The sequence below is a fragment of the Myxine glutinosa genome, chromosome 1 (genome assembly GCF_964187855.1).
Source record: "Myxine glutinosa chromosome 1, kmMyxGlut1.1, whole genome shotgun sequence".
NCBI lineage: Eukaryota > Metazoa > Chordata > Myxini > Myxiniformes > Myxinidae > Myxine > Myxine glutinosa.
Genome location: NC_136261.1, coordinates 140,000,974 through 140,025,929, shown reverse-complemented (window position 1 = coordinate 140,025,929; position 24,956 = coordinate 140,000,974). Strand labels below are relative to the sequence as shown.

The 24,956-nt window shown below is 46.4% G+C and overlaps 2 protein-coding genes across 9 annotated transcripts in view; one reads left to right on the top strand and one right to left on the bottom strand.

Annotated features, from left to right (window-relative positions):
* ARHGAP8 (Rho GTPase activating protein 8) overlaps positions 1-21,508 on the top strand; it is a 162,603-nt gene extending 141,095 nt beyond the window's left edge. For all 3 annotated transcript variants that reach the window (XM_068119018.2, XM_068119001.2, XM_068119009.2), the window contains one exon: positions 20,518-21,508. In XM_068119018.2, the coding sequence (XP_067975119.2) occupies positions 20,518-20,715 (198 nt within the window). In that variant the 3' untranslated portion in view covers positions 20,716-21,508. The remainder of the gene's footprint in view (positions 1-20,517) is intronic.
* The window catches only part of LOC137428978 (PHD finger protein 21A), a 341,539-nt gene continuing 337,724 nt past the window's right edge, over positions 21,142-24,956 (bottom strand). For 4 of the 6 annotated variants that reach the window (XM_068118917.2, XM_068118936.2, XM_068118945.2 and 1 more), the window contains one exon: positions 21,142-24,597. In XM_068118917.2, coding sequence (XP_067975018.1) covers positions 24,295-24,597 — 303 coding nt within the window. In that variant the 3' untranslated portion in view covers positions 21,142-24,294. The remainder of the gene's footprint in view (positions 24,598-24,956) is intronic. The other 2 variants (XM_078777621.1, XM_068118927.2) reach the window with 1 other exon arrangement.

Genomic DNA, 24,956 nt, shown 5'->3' with positions numbered 1-24,956 from the left:
CCAGCCAGGGCGAGGCGTACCGGGTGAGGCAGCTGGCGAAAGAACAACTCGCGGAACAGAAAATCCGGAGAGTGCTCACCGAGCAACGAGAGCATATAGTCCATGCGCTCGGACGGGCGCGTGTCGCCGAGCTCGGGCATGTCGAGCAGGCGCCGTGCGCGTGCCGCCGGTGAGAGGGCGAAAGCGTCGAGGAGGAGCGTCTTCAGCGCGTCATACTTGTGGGCAGCCGGCGGGTGCTCGAGGAGGCTCAGGGCGCGGGCCGCGGTGGCGGAACCGAGCGCTGCCACGACGTGGTGGAAGCGGGTGTCGTCCGCGGTGATGCCTCGCAGGGCAAACTGGGAGTCCGCCTGGGCGAACCAAACAGCCGCGTGAGCCTCCCAGAAGGTAGGCAGTTTAAGAGTCACTGCCGTGTCCATGTCGGTAGGTCACCAGTGAAGGAGCTGCGCTCCAACGCGAGTCGAAAGAATTGACGCGACCAAAGACGGAATTCGTCCGAGTTGCTTTATTGAAACAAAACAGCTCAGGTATTCTGACCAAAAGCCCGTTTATCGGGCAGCAATATATATACACATTTATGTCGGGAAGTTTGCCCGGCAAAAGCTATACCGGGTGTCAAGGGCGAGCCTTGGAAAGGCGAGTCTGGACCTGCCCGGGCGTGTTTGGCTGCGGCCTGGCAAGTCGAGGCTGGGCGTGCCCGGGCGCTCTGGACGAGCACTGGAAAGGCGAGAGCGGGCATGCCCGGACGCTCTGGAAAGACGATAGTGGGCATGCCCGGACACTCTGGGCGAGCCCTGGAAAGGCGATAGCGGGCATGCCCGGACGCTCTGGGCGAGCCCTGGAAAGGCGATAGCGGGCATGCCCGGACGCTCTGGGCGAGCCCTGGAAAGGCGACAGCGGGCATGCCCGGACGCTCTGGGCGAGCCCTGGAAAGGCGAGAGCGGGTATGCCCAGGAAAGACGAGACCGGGCGTGCCCGGGAGGTTCGGGCGTGCCCGGGAACAGTGAGTCCGGGCATGCCCGGAAGAGGCGCGTCTGGCCGTGTTCTGGCCGGTGCAAGGCGATTGTGTGCATCCAGCGGTAACCGCTACAATGGCACTCTTTCACATCGTGACGTCGACCGATATGCCTCCGCCAACATTATTACATCATTACACATACTTGTACCAGTGTTGATTTAAATCCATTCAGCTGTTGTCAAGTATCACATTTTTACCTGACATGACCTTTGACGCCAAAATCTAATCAGTTCATCTTTGCATCATACTGTATACTTTTACAAATTTGGTCAAACTGCCATCACTGGTTCACAAGTTAGTGCAGCAACAGAATTTTTACCTAATGGGACCTCTTGACCCCATAATCTAATCTGTTTATCTTTTCCTCATTATACATACTTGTACCAACTTTGAGTTGGTTCCCTTCAGCTGTTTATAAGTTATCGCGGTAACGAAATATCTTTTATTTAACATAACCTCTGACCTTTGACCTCTTGACCCCAAAATCGAATCAGTTCATCTTTGTATCATAATATATATACTTATACTAAGTTGGGTGAAAATCCCATCACTGGTTCGCAAGTTAGCACAGTAACATATTTTAAAATTAACATGACCTTTTGACCCCAAAATCTAACCAGTTCATCCTTACATTATTATACATACCTGTACCAAGGTACAGGTATGTATAATAATGGTACAGGTATGGTACAGGTATGGTACAGGTATACATACCAAGGTACAGGTATGTATAATCCTTACATTATTATACATACCTGTACCAAGGTTGGCTTCTAAATATGTATAAAGCTCAGTTGACCTTTTGCCCCACCAAATAACAGCGAAACGGAGTTAAGTAAAAGGGTGAAAATTCTACAGATGCTGTGATAAATAACTTCCTCTGTCGGTTTGAATGTTTTAAAGAGAATAGACGGCTGGACCAATTTTTGAATTAAATTTAAATCCCAATTTATATATATATATATACTGTATATCTATATATATAAAACACAGTTTGTGTGTGTGTGTGTGTGTGTGTGTGTGTGTGTGTGTGTGTGTGTGTGTGTGTGTGTGTGTGTAATGTTACCGATAGACTCCGAAACGGAGAGGCTTACGTGCTTGATATTTGACATAGACATGGCCATTGAGCGTGGGACGAACATGGCCGAACTCAAAATATTTGACGATCCATATTTTTTATTCATATTTACCTCAGCGCATTTCAGCGCACAGAATCAACGGAATCAGCGCAGGTGGGCGCTGATTCGCTCAGAGCGATCACGTGATGACGCTATGACGCTATGAACGCTATGACGCTATGACCGCTATGACGCTATGAAAAAAAAATCGCTATGACGCTATGAAACGCTATGACGCTATGAACGATATGATGCTATGATGCTATGAACGCTATGACGCTATGAAAAAAAAAAATCGCTATGACGCTATATTAAAAAAAATCGCTCGCTTTGCCAAGGGGCTCGCTCCCCCTCCCCTCCCCCACCCGGCAATGCCGGGTACTTCTGCTAGTATATATATATATACAGTGGAACCTTGACTTACGAGTGCCCCAACTTACGAGTTTTTCGAGATACGAGCCGTCGCTCGGGCGGTTTATTGCTTTGAGATGCGAGCCGAGATCCGAGTTACGAGCTTTCGCCACCCGGTCACGTGGTTATCTTGCCGTGCACGTACAGTACGTATCTCTGTCGTATAGCGCTGCATTTTTTTTTTCGCATTTTGGTTATTTCGAGTTCACGCCGCCAGGTGGGTTCTGGTCACGTGGTTATCTTGCCGTGCACGTACAGTACGTATCTCTGTCGTATAGCGCTGCATTTTTTTTTTCGCATTTTGGTTATTTCGAGTTCACGCCGCCAGGTGGGTTCTGGTCACGTGGTTATCTTGCCGTGCACGTACAGTACGTATCTCTGTCGTACAGCGCTGCATTTTTTTTTTCGCATTTTGGTTATTTCGGAAAATTTCTTAGTTTTAACCATGGGGCCTAAGAAAGTGAGTGGCAAGTGCAGTGCTGAGAAGAAGAAGAGGATGATGTGCTTGGATATAAAACACGCAATCGTCGAAAAACATGAGCGAGGTGTCGAGGAGGACGTATATAACGGCAGAGAAGAGCATGCCAGGCCACAACTTGTTCAGAATGCCGGCGATAGCTCGCCTTCTCTTTGTGGAAAACACGGTGAGATCCTTAACATCCAACAACTAATGGGACGCAAACGGGGCGCCCAGTTTAGCGGTACACACATTGATGAATCACCCTGCCTGTGATTCACCCATGACAGGTTATAGCTGGGTCGGGATTCAAACACAGGCTGGACAGTTTAGACTTTAGAGTCAGGTGTGCGTACCTCCAGTCCAGGCCATCCTGCCAACTTGCATGCTGCATACAGGTGAAATATAAAGCGCGAGATATTTTTATATATACTGTATATTTAAAAAAAAATTGGTGTGGTTTTTGGCGGGCTGGAACGGATTAATAGCATTTCAATGCATTTCAATGGGGAAATTTGATTTGAGATACGAGCAATTTGAGTTACGAGCTCGGTCACGGAACGAATTAAACTCGTAAGTCAAGGTTCCACTGTATATATATATATATATATATATATATATATATATATATATATATATATATATATATATATATATATATCTATATATATATATATATATATATATATATATTGTTACAGACGCGGTTTTGGATGTTAGTTTACCGAGCGGTTTGGTATGACCGCGTCTGCACAGTTTACCCGATTCCACTCGAACGTTGGCCAAATCGCGCTATGCTAAATCAATTAAGGAAAGGACACAACGGCTGGGTTAGATGACACGACACCAGGGGTACAGTTCTCAAGACCTCCGGAGGAGGTTATAATATTTGTATGCAGAGCGTTGAGATTACAAGGACAAGAGGTACAGCATAGGAAGGTAGGCACTTAGACACACTTATCTTATTCCCGACAGACCACAGATAAACGGGACAAGACTGACTCACACAGGGATTGATGGCAAGGAAGGGCAGGTAGTCGCTGGACAGCACAAGGTGCACCTTGGCTCAGGGACAGGATAGCGCGGTCCAAAAGATGCAGGGAGGTATCGTCGCGCTGGAGGTGGCGTCTGGTTCTCTTCAAGCTGGGGGCGCATCTCACGTCACCTCCGGTAAGTGGCTGCGTATATCCAGCGGGGAGTGACACGCCCTCGGCTCGTTAGCTCCGCCCCAGATGGAATCGGTCCGCCGCTTCCATTGGGTGCGGGGGTTACCGGGCTCCGCCCTTGACGAGGAGCTGACAGGGAGCCCCTATTTGGTAACCCCGTCAAGCACATGGGCAATGGCGGCTAACCAAGCCGGAGTGAGGACGCACACTCCCCGCGCGCTGTTGTTGTAGTTGTTGTTGTTGTTGTAGTTTCATGAGGAAGATGGGAGGAGGTATGGGGAGGTCCTAAACTCACTACTGGTGCCATACAATCACATTCTGGTGCAACGAAGAGTCAGAATTAATGGAAACGAGTCCTTAACTGACATAGACTAAGAATAACTAGCAAGATGTCCTATAGTTGTCTACGTGAGATGTGGTGAACCTGGGCACGACATTTAATGGGGGAAAAAGGGGAAGGTCGGTTCTACAGAGTGTTGTTTACAGACAATGGGACGAGGGAATGGGGGATTGGGGATAGTTGGGGAGTGTTGGGGAAATAGGGGAATATTTACAAGCGGATATGGATGGAGGCCAAATCCCATATCCGCAACATTGCACCCTTCTCTACCTCGGGGCGTCCCGACCCGATAAATTTTTACCTACTTTAGTGTGGCACTCAGATGTAGTTCCCTCTACTATTAACTCTGCCCTGAGTGCGACAGTTTTACAGATGTTCACAAATGAGTAAATATGTCCCCCTGCGACGTTGCACCCTTCTCCTCACAGAAACACACCCACAGGATAACCGAATCGCGGAAAGAATTCTCAAACTAAACATACAGCCGGTAGGGAGCATCATTTATACAAGACTACACTGATATTTACACTACGATCCAGGACCTGTTTTTGGAGGAACACATGCAGATGTTATGCATAGAGAGAGCACGCATGCCAGCATCGATACACCAACCCACGAGTGCTCTGTGGCCTTACGGCCTTTAATAATGTGCAGAGCACCCCTTCCAAGCACCAAAAGCACCACCCCATAACACAGTCAGCACCATCCGGTGCACCAATAAAGTGTTTATAGTCACCGGTGGTGTCGCAGCCGGCCGATGTTCTGCCGCTGGTCTTGCCTTCGTGTGGTGCACTTGGCGGCCTTCTGGCTTCTTTAGAAAATAAAGAAAGGCGCCAACCGCGTCCATTTCTTTATTGTGGCCGTCAGGGGGCCAACTATTAGTGGTTCACCTGTCTGGCATAGGTGCCACGTTGACCCATAGGTCCTTCCACGGGTGGTGCTTGGCCGCAAAAGAACTGCGTTCCATGGTGGGCGGCCACAAACATTGCGGTCCATATGGTGTATCGATCCCGGCAGCAAGCAGCGAAAGTGCAGGCCCACAACTGCGGAGCCAGCACCTCTCTCTCCTCTCTCTCTGCCCCAAAGCCAGATCCTCGGAGGTGGGAGACAAAAGAAAAGACAAGTGAGTAAGGTGGTAAGGGCGCAAAAGTGCACGCAATATAAGATGATGCACACTGGGGGCACATGGGAACCAGGTGAGACAGGTACGTTCCTATCGTACGCCCCCCCCCCACCAGATAACCTACATTGCCCCTCCCTTACCCCTTACTGTATCCACAAAACACAACACTACCCATAAACATCTACTTTACAAATCAACAACCGTCCCTACTGTCTTCCCCGTTCCTCCCATAAACCAAATTCGTCTTCTCTCCCTCCTAACCAATCAAATTTGCTATTTCCAACTCTCATCAAAATTTGCCATCTCCAACTCAACATCAAAATTTGCCATCACCAATTCATCATCAGTCCCTCCTAAGGAGGGAGAGATGGAATCACCCCAATGTCTCATCCACGTCGTGATGCGTCTCACAAATCCAACAGCAATTCTCCTTTCCTGCACACAGAACAAAGAAAACACAGGTGTGGAGCCATCATCACCACAGGTAAGTGGCTGCGTATGGTGCGACAGGTTCATCAATCCTAACTATTTCCTAAATGACTTTAACAACTTTACATTACCCGGGGTCTTTCTCCTGCCAAACCATTGGCCCTCTTACACTATGGGTTCTAAAAACCAATTCCCATTGACCAAACTGTGGTGCTTTTCAATTTGGGGTCTCACTCCCCCGATTCATCTCCCGGTGCCCTCGCACAATTTCTGGGCTGCGACGTGTAGCTCTCCTAGCCGGTCTACCCACCTGCACACCTCCACCACTGCAGTTGCCTCCGAGCTTACCTGCTCCTCACCCTAACCTATCTACCTGGGGAGGGCCCTCTGGCGCTCTCCCCACTCGGTGCCCTCTCTGGCACTGGGCTACCCGGGTCCGTCCTCCGGATCCTCGGGCCCCATCCACAACAACTACTACCGGCTCCCAGAGCCCACCTGCGGCCTCACCTGGCCGACATCCTCACAGTGGTGGAGTGCCCAACCAACTACACACACTAACAGGCTACATGCCCAGCCATTTCCACAACACTAATGCACCCATCCACAATACCATTCTGCAACCGCACCACAAATGCCAATATCCAACCACAATTTACCTATACCCTCTACCTAACACTTACACTACCCGCCCCGGGTATCCGTGATGGGGGTCCACTCTTCCCCCATTCACACCTTCGCACCATGCACACCACTCCGTACCACTTACTCCAACTCTCTCCACACACCTGTACTTGCACACCTGTGCTCTCACTCCTGGTGCCACCTGCACCCTTCTCTCCCCAAGCGCATTCGCGCTGATCCACAACACTCACTACTCATCCACTGCTCCACACACCTGTCCAGTTCTCACACAGCATCATCTCATCTAACTACTCCCCTCTGAAACTTGCGCTTCCCAGTCGTCCCTTTAAACTATTGCGCTCCCACGTCATTATCATCCACACTAAACTACCTGCGTCCCCACTACAGGTATCAGTCACTAACTAAACTTAACGTCACCTAATGTCATCTTCGCTAGATCCCTACCAATATCCTAACCCACCCGGGCTAGTTTTCACTGCCATCAACCCCATAAGCTATAGCGCATTTGCCCCCCATGGGAAGGGTGGCAGGGATGCCACCCTTACCCACCGGGCCCATCGCTCACTACCAATTTTGCACATCAAATTTCAACAAATCAAAAATTTGCCAATCACTACCCATCATCTGCCAATCATTACTGCCACTCCTTTGCCAATCATCAAATTTTGTTTTTTTTTCTACTTTTGGGTCCAAAACATTAACCTCATCACACAGTCTACTCACTAATGCCTCTCGGTGCGCCAATTCACTTCCAAAGCCCGGCTTCGTACAGCCAAGCCATGAATGCGGGTTGTGTGGTGCCAGCGGCTGGATACGTCCCGCATTCGGTGCAGGGAAGGAGGTTTACCCGGGCCGAGATCCCACGCACCATCTCGGCGTGGAGCCATCCAATGTCCCGATCTCGACCTGCCGGCACGTCTCAACAAAACGTGGTCGCCATGACGACCCTTCCTATCCAGCTGCCCGCTCCACCTAGTGGAGCCTGGACGCGGCCGTTCCACGCGAGGCCCGGCACGCACCGAGGGCCCGATTCGGCTATAAGTCGTTCTAACCGCTGCTCCGTTTAACGTCGATGCTTCACCTGCATGCTTACACCCCGCAGCCCGTTCCTTGCTCACACATCCAGCCGTCTCCATGCTCCTCGTACCTTTCCTTACACACCTCGGTACACTCATTCCACTCACAGCCTTGGTCACACACCTGACCACCGAGCACCTTGGCACACATTCGTCGCTCGCACACCTCACCAATACACCTCTTCGCGCCCCCTCCTCTGTGACAATCACAGGTGTGCTCTCACTCGCACACCCAACCACGTGCCTCACTACCAATTCCAGCGTGCATTCCCACTCACGCTCTACCATTCCAGGTGTGCATCCTTTCTCACCTGTCACAACCAACTCATGCTCCTTGTCACTCTCACTACTCTCACCTCCATTCTTGACAGCGCACTCACCCTTACTCTTGACAGCGCACTCTTTCCTCATGCACCCGTCCGTTACACACCTCTCTCACGCACACTCTCCCGTCACACCCTCTGTAACACTCACCACAGGCGTGCATTCTTCCTTGCCTTTGACAGCGCACTCTTTCCCCATGCACCTGTCCGTCACACACCTTTCTCGCGCACACTCTCCCATCACACCCTCTGTAACACTTACCACACCGCGCTTCCATGTGCTCCCTCGCACACGCGCTACGACCGACTCACTCTCACCAGCACCCTCACTCCTTGGCGCGCACTTTTTCCTCACACACCCCAGAGTCGGACTTTCTCGCACACCTCCTTTTTCGCACACCAGACCTGTCGCACACTTCACCAACGGCCTCTCACGAACACCCGGGTCCATCTCGACCCCCAAGCTCATTAAATCCCCTGGCGCATCATACGCACGACCATATTGGTCACCACTTACACCGGGTCCTCTTCCTCTTCGCTTCTCCTCCATCACCTGCGAATCCCTCATCCGGTTAATGAGCACATCATCACGATCCGAACACAGACTTCGGACCAATTCTTTTATCTCCTCTTTTATCTCTTTCTTATCCCCTCTCCGTCGCTTCTTAATTTCGCTCACCCCTTCTTCCACTTCTTCTAATTTCTGCTTCACCTCTTTTATTCCCCGGTACGTCTCCTCAAGCTCGTCCTCCAAGGCTACCTTGACCGTTTCCATGTGCGTCCTCACCTGCCGGTCCTTCGTCTCCATTACCTCTATCACCTCGTCCAACCTCGTTGTCAGTCCCTCACGTACCATCTGACATTCCCTCTTCGTCGCTATCAAGTCGTCTTTTAGTTCTTTCTGTGTCGCTTTTAACCCTCCTAATACCGCAGTGTTCCTTTGAACCTGCTCCGTTAGTCCTTTTTGTCCCTCCGTCAGCTGTTCCACCTCCTGCGTCAGGTCCTCTATGCCCCCTTGTAACTTTACAGTCCCCTTTCTCACCTCCTTCTCCATGTGCTCCTTACAGTGCCTCACCTCCTCGCGCACTCCTCCGACCTCCTCACTCACTCCTCTTCTGATCTCCTCTCCCATCACTTGCATCTCCTGCCCAGATGCCACCCTCATCTGCTCCATTTCCTCCCTGTGAGCATCCAGTTTAGTTTCTACCCCCATTCTGACCCCCTCTATCTGCTGCCCCATTTGTTTAACTTCCCTTTCTGCTTGGTCCCTCATGTCCCTCAATTTGCCTTCCATGCTGTTTTCTAACCCCTCTAACCCTTTTTGCATCCCTTCCATTTGATTCTCTTGAGCGGCCATTCTGTTTTCTACCCCCATTAACCCATTTCTCACCTCTTTTATCCCGTTGTCTAACCCCTCAAAATTATTGTCTAACTTCCCAAATTTCTTGTCTAACTCCTCAAAATTATTGTCTAACTTCCCAAATTTCTTGTCTAACTCCTCACCGGTACCCCTCGCTTCGTCCCTCATTACCCCCATTTGGTTTCCCATTACCCCCATTTGGTTTCCCATTACCCCCATTTGGTTTCCCAACTGCTCACTATCAGCCCTCATTCCCACAATTTGGTCTCCCATTCGTTCCATAAAGGCCCTCATTTGCAGGAGGAAAAGGTTCGAATCCACCAGCGGCGCTACCACGGTCGCGGGCGTGGTCGCCGTGGCCATGTGCGAGGCGCCATTTTGTGCGTCTGCTACCCTCACTGCTTCGCTCTCCTCATGTCCCTCAATTTGGTCCTGGATCGACCCTGCCTCCCTCTCCTCTACCGGAACCCAGCCGTCTTGGTCTGCCATAGCGCGACTTCCAAAATTCGGGTTTTTATTTTTTTGTAAAACACAATTAAATTTCGCTGTTATAATTTCGAGAGCATGAAACGCGCTCCGGATCGAATCCCACTTCCCGACACCAAATGTTACTCTAATAGTACAATTGGTGTTCCAAAATTTGGGCCTAACAAATTTAGTCCCAGGTCCGAATCCAACTCCTCGACACCAAATGTTACAGACGCGGTTTTGGATGTTAGTTTACCGAGCGGTTTGGTATGACCGCGTCTGCACAGTTTACCCGATTCCACTCGAACGTTGGCCAAATCGCGCTATGCTAAATCAATTAAGGAAAGGACACAACGGCTGGGTTAGATGACACGACACCAGGGGTACAGTTCTCAAGACCTCCGGAGGAGGTTATAATATTTGTATGCAGAGCGTTGAGATTACAAGGACAAGAGGTACAGCATAGGAAGGTAGGCACTTAGACACACTTATCTTATTCCCGACAGACCACAGATAAACGGGACAAGACTGACTCACACAGGGATTGATGGCAAGGAAGGGCAGGTAGTCGCTGGACAGCACAAGGTGCACCTTGGCTCAGGGACAGGATAGCGCGGTCCAAAAGATGCAGGGAGGTATCGTCGCGCTGGAGGTGGCGTCTGGTTCTCTTCAAGCTGGGGGCGCATCTCACGTCACCTCCGGTAAGTGGCTGCGTATATCCAGCGGGGAGTGACACGCCCTCGGCTCGTTAGCTCCGCCCCAGATGGAATCGGTCCGCCGCTTCCATTGGGTGCGGGGGTTACCGGGCTCCGCCCTTGACGAGGAGCTGACAGGGAGCCCCTATTTGGTAACCCCGTCGAGCACATGGGCAATGGCGGCTAACCAAGCCGGAGTGAGGACGCACACTCCCCGCGCGCTGTTGTTGTAGTTGTTGTTGTTGTTGTAGTTTCATGAGGAAGATGGGAGGAGGTATGGGGAGGTCCTAAACTCACTACTGGTGCCATACAATCACATTCTGGTGCAACGAAGAGTCAGAATTAATGGAAACGAGTCCTTAACTGACATAGACTAAGAATAACTAGCAAGATGTCCTATAGTTGTCTACGTGAGATGCGGTGAACCTGGGCACGACATTTAATGGGGGAAAAAGGGGAAGGTCGGTTCTACAGAGTGTTGTTTACAGACAATGGGACTAGGGAATGGGGGATTGGGGATAGTTGGGGAGTGTTGGGGAAATAGGGGAATATTTACAAGCGGATATGGATGGAGGCCAAATCCCATATCCGCAACAATATATATATATATATATATATATATATATATATATATATATATATATATATATATAATTATATATATATATATATATAAACGCAAGTTGACTGTGTGTGTGTGTGTCCGCGTTTTATTCAGAGATGGCTGAACGGATCTTCATCAAACTTTCAGAGGTTCATCAGTGAGTGCCTGGGAGTGTTCTTGGCAAAAACAAACAAACAAAAAAAATTGAAAAAAAAAAGTTCGTTTTTTTGGAGTAAAAAATAAATAAATCGCTCGATAGTGCCGAAGCCTTCTAAAATTAATGAGAGTAAAAACAAGTACACATTCACATAAATAAATACAAAACAATTACCAGACATTTGAATACAAATAAATCAAACAATTCCGGAAGTGTACGAAGTTGGTCGTATGGCTTCTTCTTCCTGATCGGTATCACATCCACTCAGAAACGTGAGCCACTCCCCTTCCTCTCCTGCCTCCCCCCTCCCCTCCCCCTCTTTCCTCTCCTGCCACCCCCCCTTTCTTCACATTCCACCCCCAACCCCTCTTCCCTCCATCCCCCTCCCCTTCCCCCCATCCCCCTCCCCTTCCCTTCCCTTCTCCCCCCCCTCCCCTTCCCTTCTCCCCCCTCCCCTTCCCTTCCCTTCTCCCCTCCCCCCCTCCCCTTCCCCCCTTCCCCTCACCTCCCCTCCCCCGCCCAGCAACGCCGGGTACTTCTGCTAGTAGATCTCTAAAGCTGCTCTTAAGTTATCATGGTAACCAAATTATTTTTAAATTAACCTGACCTTTGACCTATTGACCCCAAAATCTAATCAGTTCATCTTTGCATCATAATATATACTTTTACCAAGTTGGGTGAAAATCCCATCACTGGTTCACAAGTTAGCTTGGTAACATAATTTTTACTTAACAGGACTTCTGCCCTTTGACCCCAAAATCGAAATCGGATCAAAATCCACGAATTGTAACAACAAAACCTACAACAGCGATGAGCCTCCCCTATCCCATAGTACAGTATATTATTATCTTTGTAAACAGGGAGATCATATTGAATGAGATGGTCTCATCAGGACCAAATCTATCCTCACACAATCATTAAATTGTTGCAGAGAGACCATTCATTTTTGACCATGACTATGTGAGACTTAGACCAGCAAGGAATTTTGGAGTATCAGGTTTGTGGATATTTGGGAAGGTCATATACCTTCTGTGTGGCACCATATCTGCTGCACAGCTTCTGCATTTCCGGTTTAGACGCAGTCCGTGAAAGAGACAGAACCATCCACTGCTCAAGGTAGTGTCAGCTATTGCACTCCTACCTACCGAGCGTTAGTCAGCCGGAGGCTTTAGAAGCCTTTTTGGCAAAGCCAGCCCCTTCTCCCTGAGAAGTAATCAATCCACATTTAACAAATCAAATGCAACAAATAAGCAACAAGCCATTCATAGTTAACTGTGTAATGGATGCCTAAACATGGCGGTTGCATACGTAGGAGGTGCACCCTGTTGTTTAGGACCCTTGCACCTTGTTTGGCACCTGGATTCATAGCTGCCTAACAGTTCAGGTGAAACATCTCAAACACAAGACACAACCAGCTCCGCCATATTTATAATGTGATGGGGACTTGTGATGTTTTCCAAACATCACAATGAATGAAATTTACAAAAAGCACTGCAAATCCTTCAAATTAATCTTAAAATTAAATGTGCTGCATTCTATTTTTAACGGGGGTGCTTGGGTAAAATGGACCCTCTTTTTAAACTTACCATAACAACCTGGATTGATTTATAAAATGGTAGCTTTGCAAAATTTGATATACCCAGAGAAGGCGGCTAGATGCTTTATTGAATCGCATTTCAAGTTTCCATTTTAAAACCATTGTGCAGATGAAAACATTCCAGAGGAAACGAAAACAAAGAAGACGAAAAAACAAACAGCATTGGAAAGTTCGTTTTTTTGTAGTTGAAAAAGAAAAAATCGCTCGATAGTGCCGAAGCCTTTTAAAATGAATGACAGTTATATACAAGTACACATTCGCATAAATAAATACAAAACAATTACCAGACATTTGAATACAAATAAATCAAACAATTCTGGAAGTGTACGAATTTGGTAGTACGGCTTCTTCTTCTTCCTGATGGGCATCACACTTAACTCAGAAACGTGAGCCACTTTCACTCAAACGTGAGCCACTCCCCTTCCTCTCCTGCCTCCCCCCTCCCCTTCCCCCCTCCCTTTCTTCACATTCCACCCCTACCCCTCCCCCCTCACCTCCTGTCCCCTTCCTCCCTTCCTGTCCCCTTCCCCACCTCCCCTTACCCTCTCGTCCCTCCCCTTCCCCCCTCCCCTCCTGTCCCCTTCCCCCCCACCCCCTCCCCTCACCCTCTCCTCCTTCCCCTTCCCCCCTCCCCTCCCGTCCCATTCTCCCCTCCCCTCCCCTTCCCCTATCCCCCTCCTCCAGGTCTCCTCCCCTCCCTTCGAATACTGCTTCGCAGCTCAACATAAACATTCATTCATAACACGATATATCCTGATCTTAAATAGTAAACACAGTTTTTTCACAAGTCTATTCCGCACAGATGGAATCATTTGTTGGACAGTAATATATATTTCTCAGGTATTATATTCATATTTAAATTATACCAATTTGCTGATGCAATCCAAGGCCAGCTCCACTCTTGCATTGCTGACTTCCTCCACTGTCGTAGTCAACGTGTGGTTCTCAACGGAACCCTCTCCTCTCCATGTCCAGGCTGGAGTGCCCCAAAGCATTGTTCTGGTTCCAGTCTTATTCCTAATCTTCATCAATGATCTCACGGACTCTCAGGACGGACAGACAGACAGACAGGCAGCGGCCTCTTCCCTCTCTTCAGACCTTCCCAAATGTCTGTTTATAAATGTCTTTCAATCATGAGAAATCTCACACACTCACTCTCTCTCTCCGAAAGGATGGGAGAGCAAACCCTCCCATCTACTTCCTCAACAACCCTCTCGAGGAGGTTCAGTCACTCAGACTCTTGGGTCTCATTTTCAACCATGATCTCTCTTGGGCAAGCCACATTTCGAAGTTGGACTCCAAAGTCAGACCGTCATGCAAGATCCTTCCTTGGCACAACTGAGCTTCTATCCAACTACATCCTTTCATCTTTCTTTCATCTTTCATCCACAGCTTGATGGAGTACTGCTCTCCACTCTGAGCTGGCTCTCCTGCATCACAGCTTGCTCAGCGTGGAAACCAAGGCTTTCAACATCATTGGAATCTCTTGCGATGAAGCCAAGTCTATGGCTTATCCTTCGCGGACAGGTCGATGGTCTCTGTCTTCTTCCGCCTCATTTCTGATCTTGCCCCCTCTGCCCTCTCCATGATTTGTCACCCCTAGGTATTTGTAGGGCACACATGGTCCACAGGAACCCTCCTAGTGAAACTGTGTAAATCCAGAACCACTGCTCACCTCCACTCATTTCCCACCTGTGGAACCACCTTCCACATTCTCTTCATCTCATTCTTCTCTCCGGCTCTTCAAGACAGCTGTTCACTACAATCTCAGCTGTTCACCCCCAACCAAAGCATGATTTTTGTTCTACGCCTGTTAAACCACCCCCAACCTTCCGTACAGCGGGAGATGAGGTTGTGTGTGTGTGTGTGTGTGTGTGTGTGTTTGTTTGTGTGCACGGGTGCCGGGGGTCATAATGTCCAGGCCATAACTTTTTTTAGCATTTGAGATTTTGTCATCAAATTTTCAATGAACCTTTGTTATGAGAATATGGAGAACACTCATTAATAACTGGGTCAAAGGTCAATATCGCATAAAATCGTCCATCTTCATTCGATTGTCATGAAATTTGAACATAATTTGCATATTGTGTTATTGAATTGGTTCACCAATCAAAAGCTAGAACCCAATTGTTTTTGGGATCCAAAGGTCAAGGTCACAGCAACTGATTTCACAAGTACCGGTCTATGACCGTCTGTCTATCCAGGCAATAACCTTTATACCATTGGAACTTTCATCAAATTTTCAATGAACCTTTATTAGGAGAATACTAAATAATAAAGTTTACATTTATTACTTGCAAAATCGAAGTTTTTCAAGTATATTGGTCGGTTGCGTTTGCGGTTCTGTCTGTTTGTCTGTCTGTCTGTTTGTCACTGGCCTACAGGTCACAATTCTAAACCGATCGTCACGAAACTTCACCAAGTTGTATAAGTCGTCCCAATTGAGAAGCCTATTGATTTTGAGGTCAAAGGTCAACTGGAGGTCAAATTTCTAAAATCGCCATTTTAAATCCGATTGACTTGAAAATTGAACAGCATTTGCATATCGAGTCACTAAATTGGGAAACATACCAAATCTCACACTCTTACTATGTCTCTCTGAAAAGATCGACTGGACAACCCTCCCATCTACTTTCTCAACAATCCTCTCCAAGAAGTTCTGTCGCTCAAGCTTTTGGGTCTCACTATCTGCCATGATCTTTCTTGGGAAAACCACATTTCCAAGCTGGCCTCCAAAGCCAGTCGCCGACTGGGCATCCTCCGTCGTGCGAAGTCCTTCCTAGGCACACCTGAGCTCCTCACCACATACAAGGCTTTCATCCGCAGCTCAATGAAATACTGTTCTCCCCTATGGGCTGGTGCTCCTGCCTCACACCTAGCTCGGCTTCACGCTGTTGAAACCAAAGCTTTCAGAATCATTGGAATCTCCCGCGATGAAGCTATCTCTGAGGGTCTTTCACTCACTCACCGCAGGCAGGTAGGTGGTCTTTCTGTCTTCTACCGACTCCTCTCCGGCCTTGCTCCCCCAGCTCTCTCTGTGCTCTGTCCCCCAAATATTCCTACAGGTCGCACAAGATCTGCCAGCAACCCTCTGATGGTTAAACTGCCGAAATCTCGGCTCTCTGCTCACCTTCACTCTTTCATTCCTCTTTTCTCCCGCCTCTGGAACAAACTCCCACACTCCCTTCAATCCCACTCCTCCCTCCAGGTCTTTAAAACAGCTGTTCACCACCATCTCTTATCTTCCCCCATCCAAAACCTTGATCTTTTCTACCCCCACTAATTCACCCCAGATCCACCTTGTTTGAAATTCCAACTTCTTTCCTGGAAGTCCTGGCAGTGTCCATATGTTTTATACCTCTCCCACCCCCCCTTCCCATGCCTCCCCCCCCCCAAAGCCCTCTCCCTCCCACAGATCTCTCGATGTCTCCATGTCTCTCGGTCCCTGCTCTCAAATGTTGTGTTTGTGTCCTTCCCTCTCTCTCCCCATCTTGTCTACCGCTCCCGATGTTATTTGTTTTATGTGTCGGTTTGTCTTTCTGTGTGATTAATGTTCGCTCTTTCACGAGCCTCGATCTTGTATACAAAAAAAAAAAAAAAAAACAACTTTTTGAGGTCAAAGGTGAACTCAAGGTCAAACTTCCAAAATCATCACTTTTTATCTGAAAAAACCCGACAATTTTCATCCGATTGACTTGAAAATTGAACAGCATTTGCACATTGTCACTAAATAGGGAAAACAACTATTTTTGAGACCAAAGGTCAAAGGTCAACTCAAGGTCAACCTTCCAAAATCATCATTTTCATCTGAAAAATCGTCAATTTTCTTCCTATTGACCCGACCTTTGATCAAGATTGTCAATTTTAATCTTGATGAAATGGACAATTTTCTGTATCAATGGAAAAAAAAATTCTTGTGGAGGGGGGGGGGGGGCGGATTTTGCAAGTATCGTGCTCTGCATGACGTCTTCTTGTTTTTTAGTTGTTTTTGTCGGCAACCTTTGTTCAAGTGCAAAGCTGATACGGATGGCCTTTGCATTTTGGGATGCTTTCTTCTGCGGTACAATCTATAAAACGCAATTTGGTGTCTGTCTCGGGTCAATGTATTTGGCCGATACTTATCCAATGTCAAACAAACTTGCCAGTGGGAATAAAGGTCATAAGATAAAGGTTATTAGCTGTTTGGTTTACTCCCCCCCCACTCTTACCCCTCGGTGGGTCTACGCAAGAGAAGGGGCCTGGTATTATGAAGCTGGAAGGTATTATGAGTGATGCTTCAGAAACCTTAATTGTACAATAAGTTCGAGTGCTTCATCTTATTTTTGCAATCCTAATCTATGTTGCTTTAGACTTGACTGAAAAAAGTAGGAATTCCCATGTTTTATTACCCTTTTCCACCTTGGGAAAATGCCATGTTATAGGCCTATACAGTCACGTGAAAAAGTAAGTACACCCCATGTAAAGTTTTGACTTTTTCAACATATTTCAACATACAGCTATTTGATCTTCATTTCAACAATATTGATAGATAAAGGTGATATAATATAACAAATATCATGAAACATTTACATTTTACATTTACATTTACAAACAATCCCTGGTGTTGGGCTAGCGGCTAGGGTGCCGGCTTAGGATCCTAGGATCCTGGGTTCGAATCCCGGTCAATCGCTGAATTAACGCCAGGGGGGTTGACTCAGCCTGTCATACCTTCTGAGGTCGGCAAATTGAGTACCAGTTCACTGGTAATTCCCTGCTTGTCGTTAAAGGCGGCAAAAAGGGTTGGCGTCAGGAAGAGCATCCGGCCGTAAAACATTGCTTCAAAAAGGGGACCGAAAAACAACAACAACCACAGTTCCCGAAAAAGGCCAACTCCCGCTTGCGGGGAAAAATGGCCTCTAAAGGTGGTTTTTTTTTGTTTTGTTTTTTACATTTTGTCGTCCATTGTATAATTTAAATAAACATAAATGCAAATTTCGCATGTGTGAAAAAGTAAGTACACCACTACATTTATCACTACTTCAAACACCTAAAATGAGAATCAGGTGCACCAGCTCAGATGCAAATGATTAGAACATCATTAGAGAGGATCTTGGAGGAACCTGTCTTGTTTAAACCTCAGACATTTAGTTTGGTTTGCTCTTTGTTGTTGAAGTGTGCGGCGTCACCATGCCTAGATCAAAAGAGCTCTCTGAGACCTTCAGAAAGAAGGTTATAGATGCCTACGAGTCTGGGAAGGGATTTAAAAAGATCTCCAAACAATTTGAAATCAATCATTCGACTGTCCGGAAGATCATCTACAAGTGGAGAAGATTCCAGACAACTGCCAACTTGTTCAGGCCAGGCCGCCCCAGCAAGTTCAGCCCGAGAGCAGACCGCAAGATGCTGAAAGAAGTCTCTAAGAACCCCAGAATGTCATCACGGGACCTACAGGTAGCTCTCGCCACTGTTGATGTCAAAGTGCATGAGTACCATTAGAAAGAGGCTGCACATATTTGATCGACATGGGAGGTGTGCCAGGAGGAAACCTTTGCTGTCCAGAAAGAACATCAGGGCAAGACTAAAGTTTGCCAATGAACACCGAGGCAAAGACCAGCACTCCTGGAACAATGTGCTCTGGACAGATGAGTCAAAGGTAGAGCTATTTGGCCACAGTACCAGAAGACATGTTTGGCGAAAACCAAAGACAGCATTTGACCACAAGAACCTGATACCAACTGTAAAGCATGGTGGTGGAAATATTATGGTTTGGGGCAGCTTTGCTGCATCAGGGCCTGGGCAGCTCACCATCATAGAATCCACTATGAATTCTTCATTGTACAAGAGGGTGCTTGACGATAATGTGAGGCCCTCTGTCGGAAGTTGAAGCTCAACCGAAGGTGAACCTTGCAACATGACAACAACCCCAAACATACCAGTAAATCCACCAAGGAATGGCTGAAAAGAAAGAAATGGAGGGTTCTGGAATGGCCAAGTCAAAGCTCGGATCTAAATCCCATCGAGATGTTGTGGGGGGATTTGAAACGAGCTGTGCATGCAAGAAACACCTCAAACATCGCACAGCTGAAATAATTCTGCATGGAGGAGTGGGCAAAAATTTCTCCCAGTCGATGGCAGAGACTGATAGACAGTTATAAGAAACGCCTACTTGAGGTTGTTTCTGCCAAAGGGGGCAATACCATCTATTAGAGCCAAGGGTGTACTTACTTTTTCCACATGCGAAATTTGCATTTGTTTCTTTAAATTATACAATGGACTACAAAATGTAAATGTTTCATGATATTTGTTATATTATATCACCTTTATCTCTCAATATTGTTGAAATGAAGATCAAATAGCTGTATGTTGAAATATGTTGAAAAAGTCAAAATTATATGGCATGTACTTACTTTTTCACTTGACTGTATGTAGCAGCTTGAGCGTCGTTACACATTACCGTGGTGTTTTTCAGAGGCCCCTTCTAATAACAACAATAATGATAATAACATCATATTAAGATAGTAAATAGTATGACCCTCAACCCCTCCCCATACAACCATTTACCCCAACCTACTATATCTATGAAAACTTGTAGAAAAACAGACATCACCAAAATAATCTGGAGGCCGCATTGTGAACTTTGACACTATTCAATGTCAACCTGAGATCGAACAACCTCGATTAATTAATTTAATGCAGGTTTTGCTCTATTTTATCACAGTATTATGCTTCAAAACCGCAAAGGGCCATATCAGAATCATTTCAGAATGCTTCAGAATTGGAATCTCCCGCGATGAAGCTAACTCCGAATGCCTTTCACTTACTCACCGCAGGCAGGTTGGTGGTCTTTGTCTTCTACTGACTCCTCTCCGGCCTTGCTCCCCCAGGTCTGTCTGTGCTCTGTCCCCCAAATATTCCTACAGGACGCACAAAATCTGCCAGGAGCCCTCTTATGGTTAAACTGCCAAAATCAAGACTCTCTGCTCACCTTCACTCTTTCATTCCTCTTTTCTCCCGCCTCTGGAACAAACACCCTCACTCTCTTCAATCCCACGCCTCCCTCCAGGTCTTTAAAACAGCTGTTCACTGCCATCTCTTATCTTCCCCCATCCAAAACCTTGATCTTTTCTACCCCCGGTAATTCACCCCAGATCCACTTTTTTGAAATACCGACTTCTTTCCTGGAAGTTCTAGAAATGTCTATGTGTTTTATACCTCTCACACCCCCTTCCCACGCCTCCTCCCCCAAGCCCTCTCCCTCCCACAGATCTCCCGATGTCCCTGCTCTCAAATGTTGTAATTGTGTGCTTCCCTCTCTCTCCCCATCTTGTCTCCAGCTCCCTTTATCTTATGTTTTATGTGCCAGTTTGTCTTTTTGTGATTAATGTTAGCTCTTACACTAGCCTCGATCTTGTATCCAAAAAAAAAAAAAAAATAATCAGGCCACTTTTTGAACCTTGATGTTGCATTGTCTGCTCCATGTCCAGAAAAGATTTACTGCTGATATTTTTTGCCATTTATTTTAATCAACGCCCATTAAATGCACCTCTTGTTCAACAGGTGGCGCAGCAGAGTATGCAAAACCGCATGACCGCACAAAACCTCGCTGTGGTATTGGGGCCGAACATCACGTGGTCCCAAGAGAAGGTCCAGTCGCTACACACATTTGTGCCCGTAAATATCTTCACGGAGCTCTGCATCGACTTTTACGACAACATCTTCACAAACCGCACAGAAGCCGGCGAGATTCTTCCTTGAGAACCTGTGCCGGCAATGGACAACGCCAATCGTCGAGGCATTTCTATCTGCAACCTGCGATATGAACCGAAATCCAATGGGTTGGTATGAGGTGTGCATGGTCCAGACATTCTTTTACTGTAATTGGCAGGAAGCTTGTGGGTTTTGAGATCTCTCACACTGTTTTTGTGCAGCAACACCGACCAAATCCTTCTGTGTATAGCCGGAGATGAAGACGTCGATGACGAGGGAGATAAGCAGCAATGTTAAATGACAATCAATCTCTTGCCTTGCAAAGGAGGATTCTGCACAGCCTGATTGCAAGTGTAAAGATGCACAGCAGGAATGGCTCTCTATTTGATCCATGGAGGATACTTTGCTGCTTCCGACAAGGTATTAGACCGCAACTTCTGTGGAAAAAAGTAGATGCATACACTGACCAAATGATAGGTTTTTTTTCGTTTTGTTTTAATGGCAGAAGACAATCCAGTGGATGTTCTACAAATTACATATCAATGAGGAAAATTAAGAGGGAAAGGGGAGGGATGTAGGAATCTGTAGATGGTTCCAAAGTGTGAAGTAGTTTATCCATACTGTGTTCAGTGCCTTATAAGATTATTTTCACTTTGAAAAATATGGTCTTGTACAGCCACTGCAAGGTTCCAGAAGGCAACAATCGAAGCATTTCTTCCCCCTTTCTCCCCCCCAACCCACGGATTATGTACAGCCACTGGGGTCGGAATCTATGGCGCACAAGCTTGTGATCAATTTTATTAAAGTACAGTGATCAGAATAAATACAGCTCTCAATGCCATTTGATCAAAAGGCTCTAGCATGTGGCTGAGGTACAAATCAAACACATCACGGTCATAGCTACACACAAAAGAAAACGAGGCTAAAAGTGCTAATAAAAACACCAAACGAACAATGCTAACAGCACTAAGCACAGCTATGTTGGCCCCCGAAAATGGTTCAAAATGGCGCAAGCCTTGTATGTTAAAAAAACGTGTTCATAGTAAACAGTGGCCCGAGGCAAGAAATTACAAACGTACAAAAACGCAGCATAAAACATTTTCCCATCAGTATTTATTACTATACTGCCAGAAGGTGAACACAATAAAGGATAAAAGGCCTAAACTTCATCAACATTTCCTGACAACCTACCCAGCATTATAAACTGCATTGCAAAATAAATAATAATCACAGCTTCCGTTTTGTCGAGTTCAAACAAAGAGTGGACATGCTCATTACCGAACCTGGCAGTTGCCAACTCTTGATACGTCCCCCTTCTGAAATCCAAGGCTTTTCCACAGGCAGTGTCCAAACAGCAGAGGATGCGAGCAGGACTTGGTGGGCATCAGGTGACCAAGCGCTCGCCTTCATGAAACAAAGAAAAATTTAGCCTGCACTTCAATACCAACCTGCCTAAAAAATTTACACTTATACATCAACTGCAAGGTGAAGTATGCTTGGGAATGTTGTAAACTGCCCTACGTCTCCCCCCCCCCCAACCCCCGATGCATGTTACAAATCAAGATTACCCCCACGGTGAGGTAGAGCTAACTGATGTTGGAAGGCACTCGCCCAAACTCCATGTTGAAAAAAGTCCCTATAGGTGGGAGGCTTCCAAGCTGATGCTCATTTGCCAAGTGTTGGAAAAATCATAACTAACAAACGTACCATGCTCCAGAGTTGGTGAGAAGTACAGGAACAAACTCCATATTAATGGAGAAAATAGACTACAACATTCCAGATGTTTGAAAAAGCTTTTACTGCAGATAGTATTTCAAAAACTTTTTAAACCTTGAACAAAATATGATCATGACGGTTTTTTTAATCTTTGCAACGATTTCGAGGATTTTCTGGCCGAGTTCGAGACATTTAAGTGCGAGATGGAAACGGCTTCCCTTCGTCAATGTAAAACATCATTCGTGGAGCTCGCAGTTTATAAAATAAAAATAAAATAGAAAAAAAAATATCAACAAATGCTCTCAATAAGCAGTCTTTACTTTGTCACTAACATGCATTCTAAAATCCATCCTCAGCTGCAACGTTAACCCGGATATCACTTTAAGTAAACCAGCCCAGGCGTGGCAGCTGTTGGAAACTTCTGCTATGATAACTATGCAACAGTACAGAGCCACAAAGTAGAGAAGCCGAGGTTAAACCAACCTACCCCCACCCCATGTTAAAAAAAAAGAAAAAAAAAAAGAAGCGTATGGCATGCAATTTAAAAAAAATAGATTTGTACAAACATATGCCATGCTTTTGTTAAATTAAAGGCTCAGTTATGCACTCAAATGACTACAGTGAAATATCAAGTGGTAAAACTGTACAGAAGCACTTGTATAGGTCTGGCCTGACCTTAGTATTTTTGCCATGTTCTGTTGTGGTTGCATAGCCAACAATAGCTCGGTGGCCCAACTAACCGCAGGCCTCGTGTACGCGTGATCGCGACAACCTCGACCATCGACGGAGAGAAAACTTTCACTTCAACCTCCCTTCGAACCCAATGCTTCGTCTTCCGTTTCGTCCAAAGATAATGGCATACCGAGCGAGTAACAAAAAGACCAAAAAAAGAAAGAAAAAAAGGCAAGACCTTTCATCGTGACAAACCAAAAAAACCCCAAAAGCACTCACCTGTTCTCTCCAAGAAAGGTTTTGGCGATCACCAGTTTTTTTTTTTTGGTACTACATCAACAGAAACAAGAAAATTAAATAAAGTGGGATACTTTTTTTTCCTGTTTTTTTTTCTTTCTTTTTTTACATTGAAGGACTCGCTGTGCAGGTTGTACAAAGCACGAAGACACAAATTGGAAACCAAGAAGACTACAGCTGTGGGTACATCTGCCCTTTGTCAATTTCAACCCTGCATTCCAGTTCCTACATTTGGTGCTAAATGTCGCAGTGAAAAGTTGGATACAAAATATTTTGCTTTTCCTTCTGAATACAGTTATTGTATTATAAAGTCTATATTATATTACTACACTTGGTCATTCACAAACACAAACTAATACTCTATACATTTTGCAACACCACCATGACCATTTTGAAAAATGGAGCACACAATCGCCAAACATGGTTCTCTCAACCCCAATCCACCCCTTCCCCTCCCCAAAGTGGCTTGGAAGAAAATACACCTGTCCCTCAATAACCTGACCAACCACACCCATGAAAACCCACAGGATAGGTATTTGCAGGAGAGGTATGACTCTATTTCACATATTAAATCGGCATGTTACGGGAGTTTAATGGACTCGCAAAGCAGCAGTAAATTTATTCAACCTGTCTTTTGTAAAGCCACAAACAAGACCCTTCTCCCCTGTCCCCACTTCAGTTTTACTCTCTTTATCCCTGCAGCATGGGCCGACAACTATGAATTAAAGTTTCCAGAAGGCAGAATATATTTGTAACAAAACCTCACTCAACTTTCAATGGCTGAGCCATGGAGTGGACTTTTATCTTTATTCCTTCCACAACAGCCACCGCCTTCCTTCTCCACGACACAAACTGGAATATCTTTGTGTCTATTTCGGAATACTGTGCATACATGTTCTCTCATCTTTGCACACTGCATTCGGATTGTTCTCTGGCCTCATATCAGTGGCTTGGTTCGGAGGAGGGCACGGCTTGTATTTGGGCCAGTACAGTCGCCGCAGGAGAGGCGTTAGGTGTCGCCGGGATAGCCAGAAGGCCTCCAGGAGTAGTAGGATCTGCCAGCGTTGTGATGATGAGTAGAGGGGTGGATGAAGGTGTGGATGCAGCAGGTATTGTGAGGGGTGCAGGAAGAAATTTCGAGCTGTGACCTTCTTGAACAAGTTCAATCAGTTTACGAATCTTGTCCAGAGTTCCCTGTGCCTCCTTCTGCTTTGTCAGCAGTGCTGTTCGAGTATCCATGCATTTCTGCTCGAACACACAGAATCAACACAAAACTCAAAATGGCAAAGGAATGATTTTGAAAGGAAAAGTAACCAAATAAAATGGAATTATCTGTGGCCACAAACGGAATGTATGTGACCCCAAACACATGTAGCCGAGAAAGTGTTGAAATTTCGATTCAAGCTTAAAGTACCAACAAGGACAAAGAATACACAAAATTAAAACTGGAATATGACTGACACCATCATGAGAAAACTTACAACGGAACTTCCCGTCAAGCACAGACAAACCCCAGCAGTGGACGTAGGAGGGCTTCCACATGAGGGTTTTTTTTGTTTGTCTTTTAATCAGAGCTGCAAGCAAAGCCCAAACTGGAAGCAAAA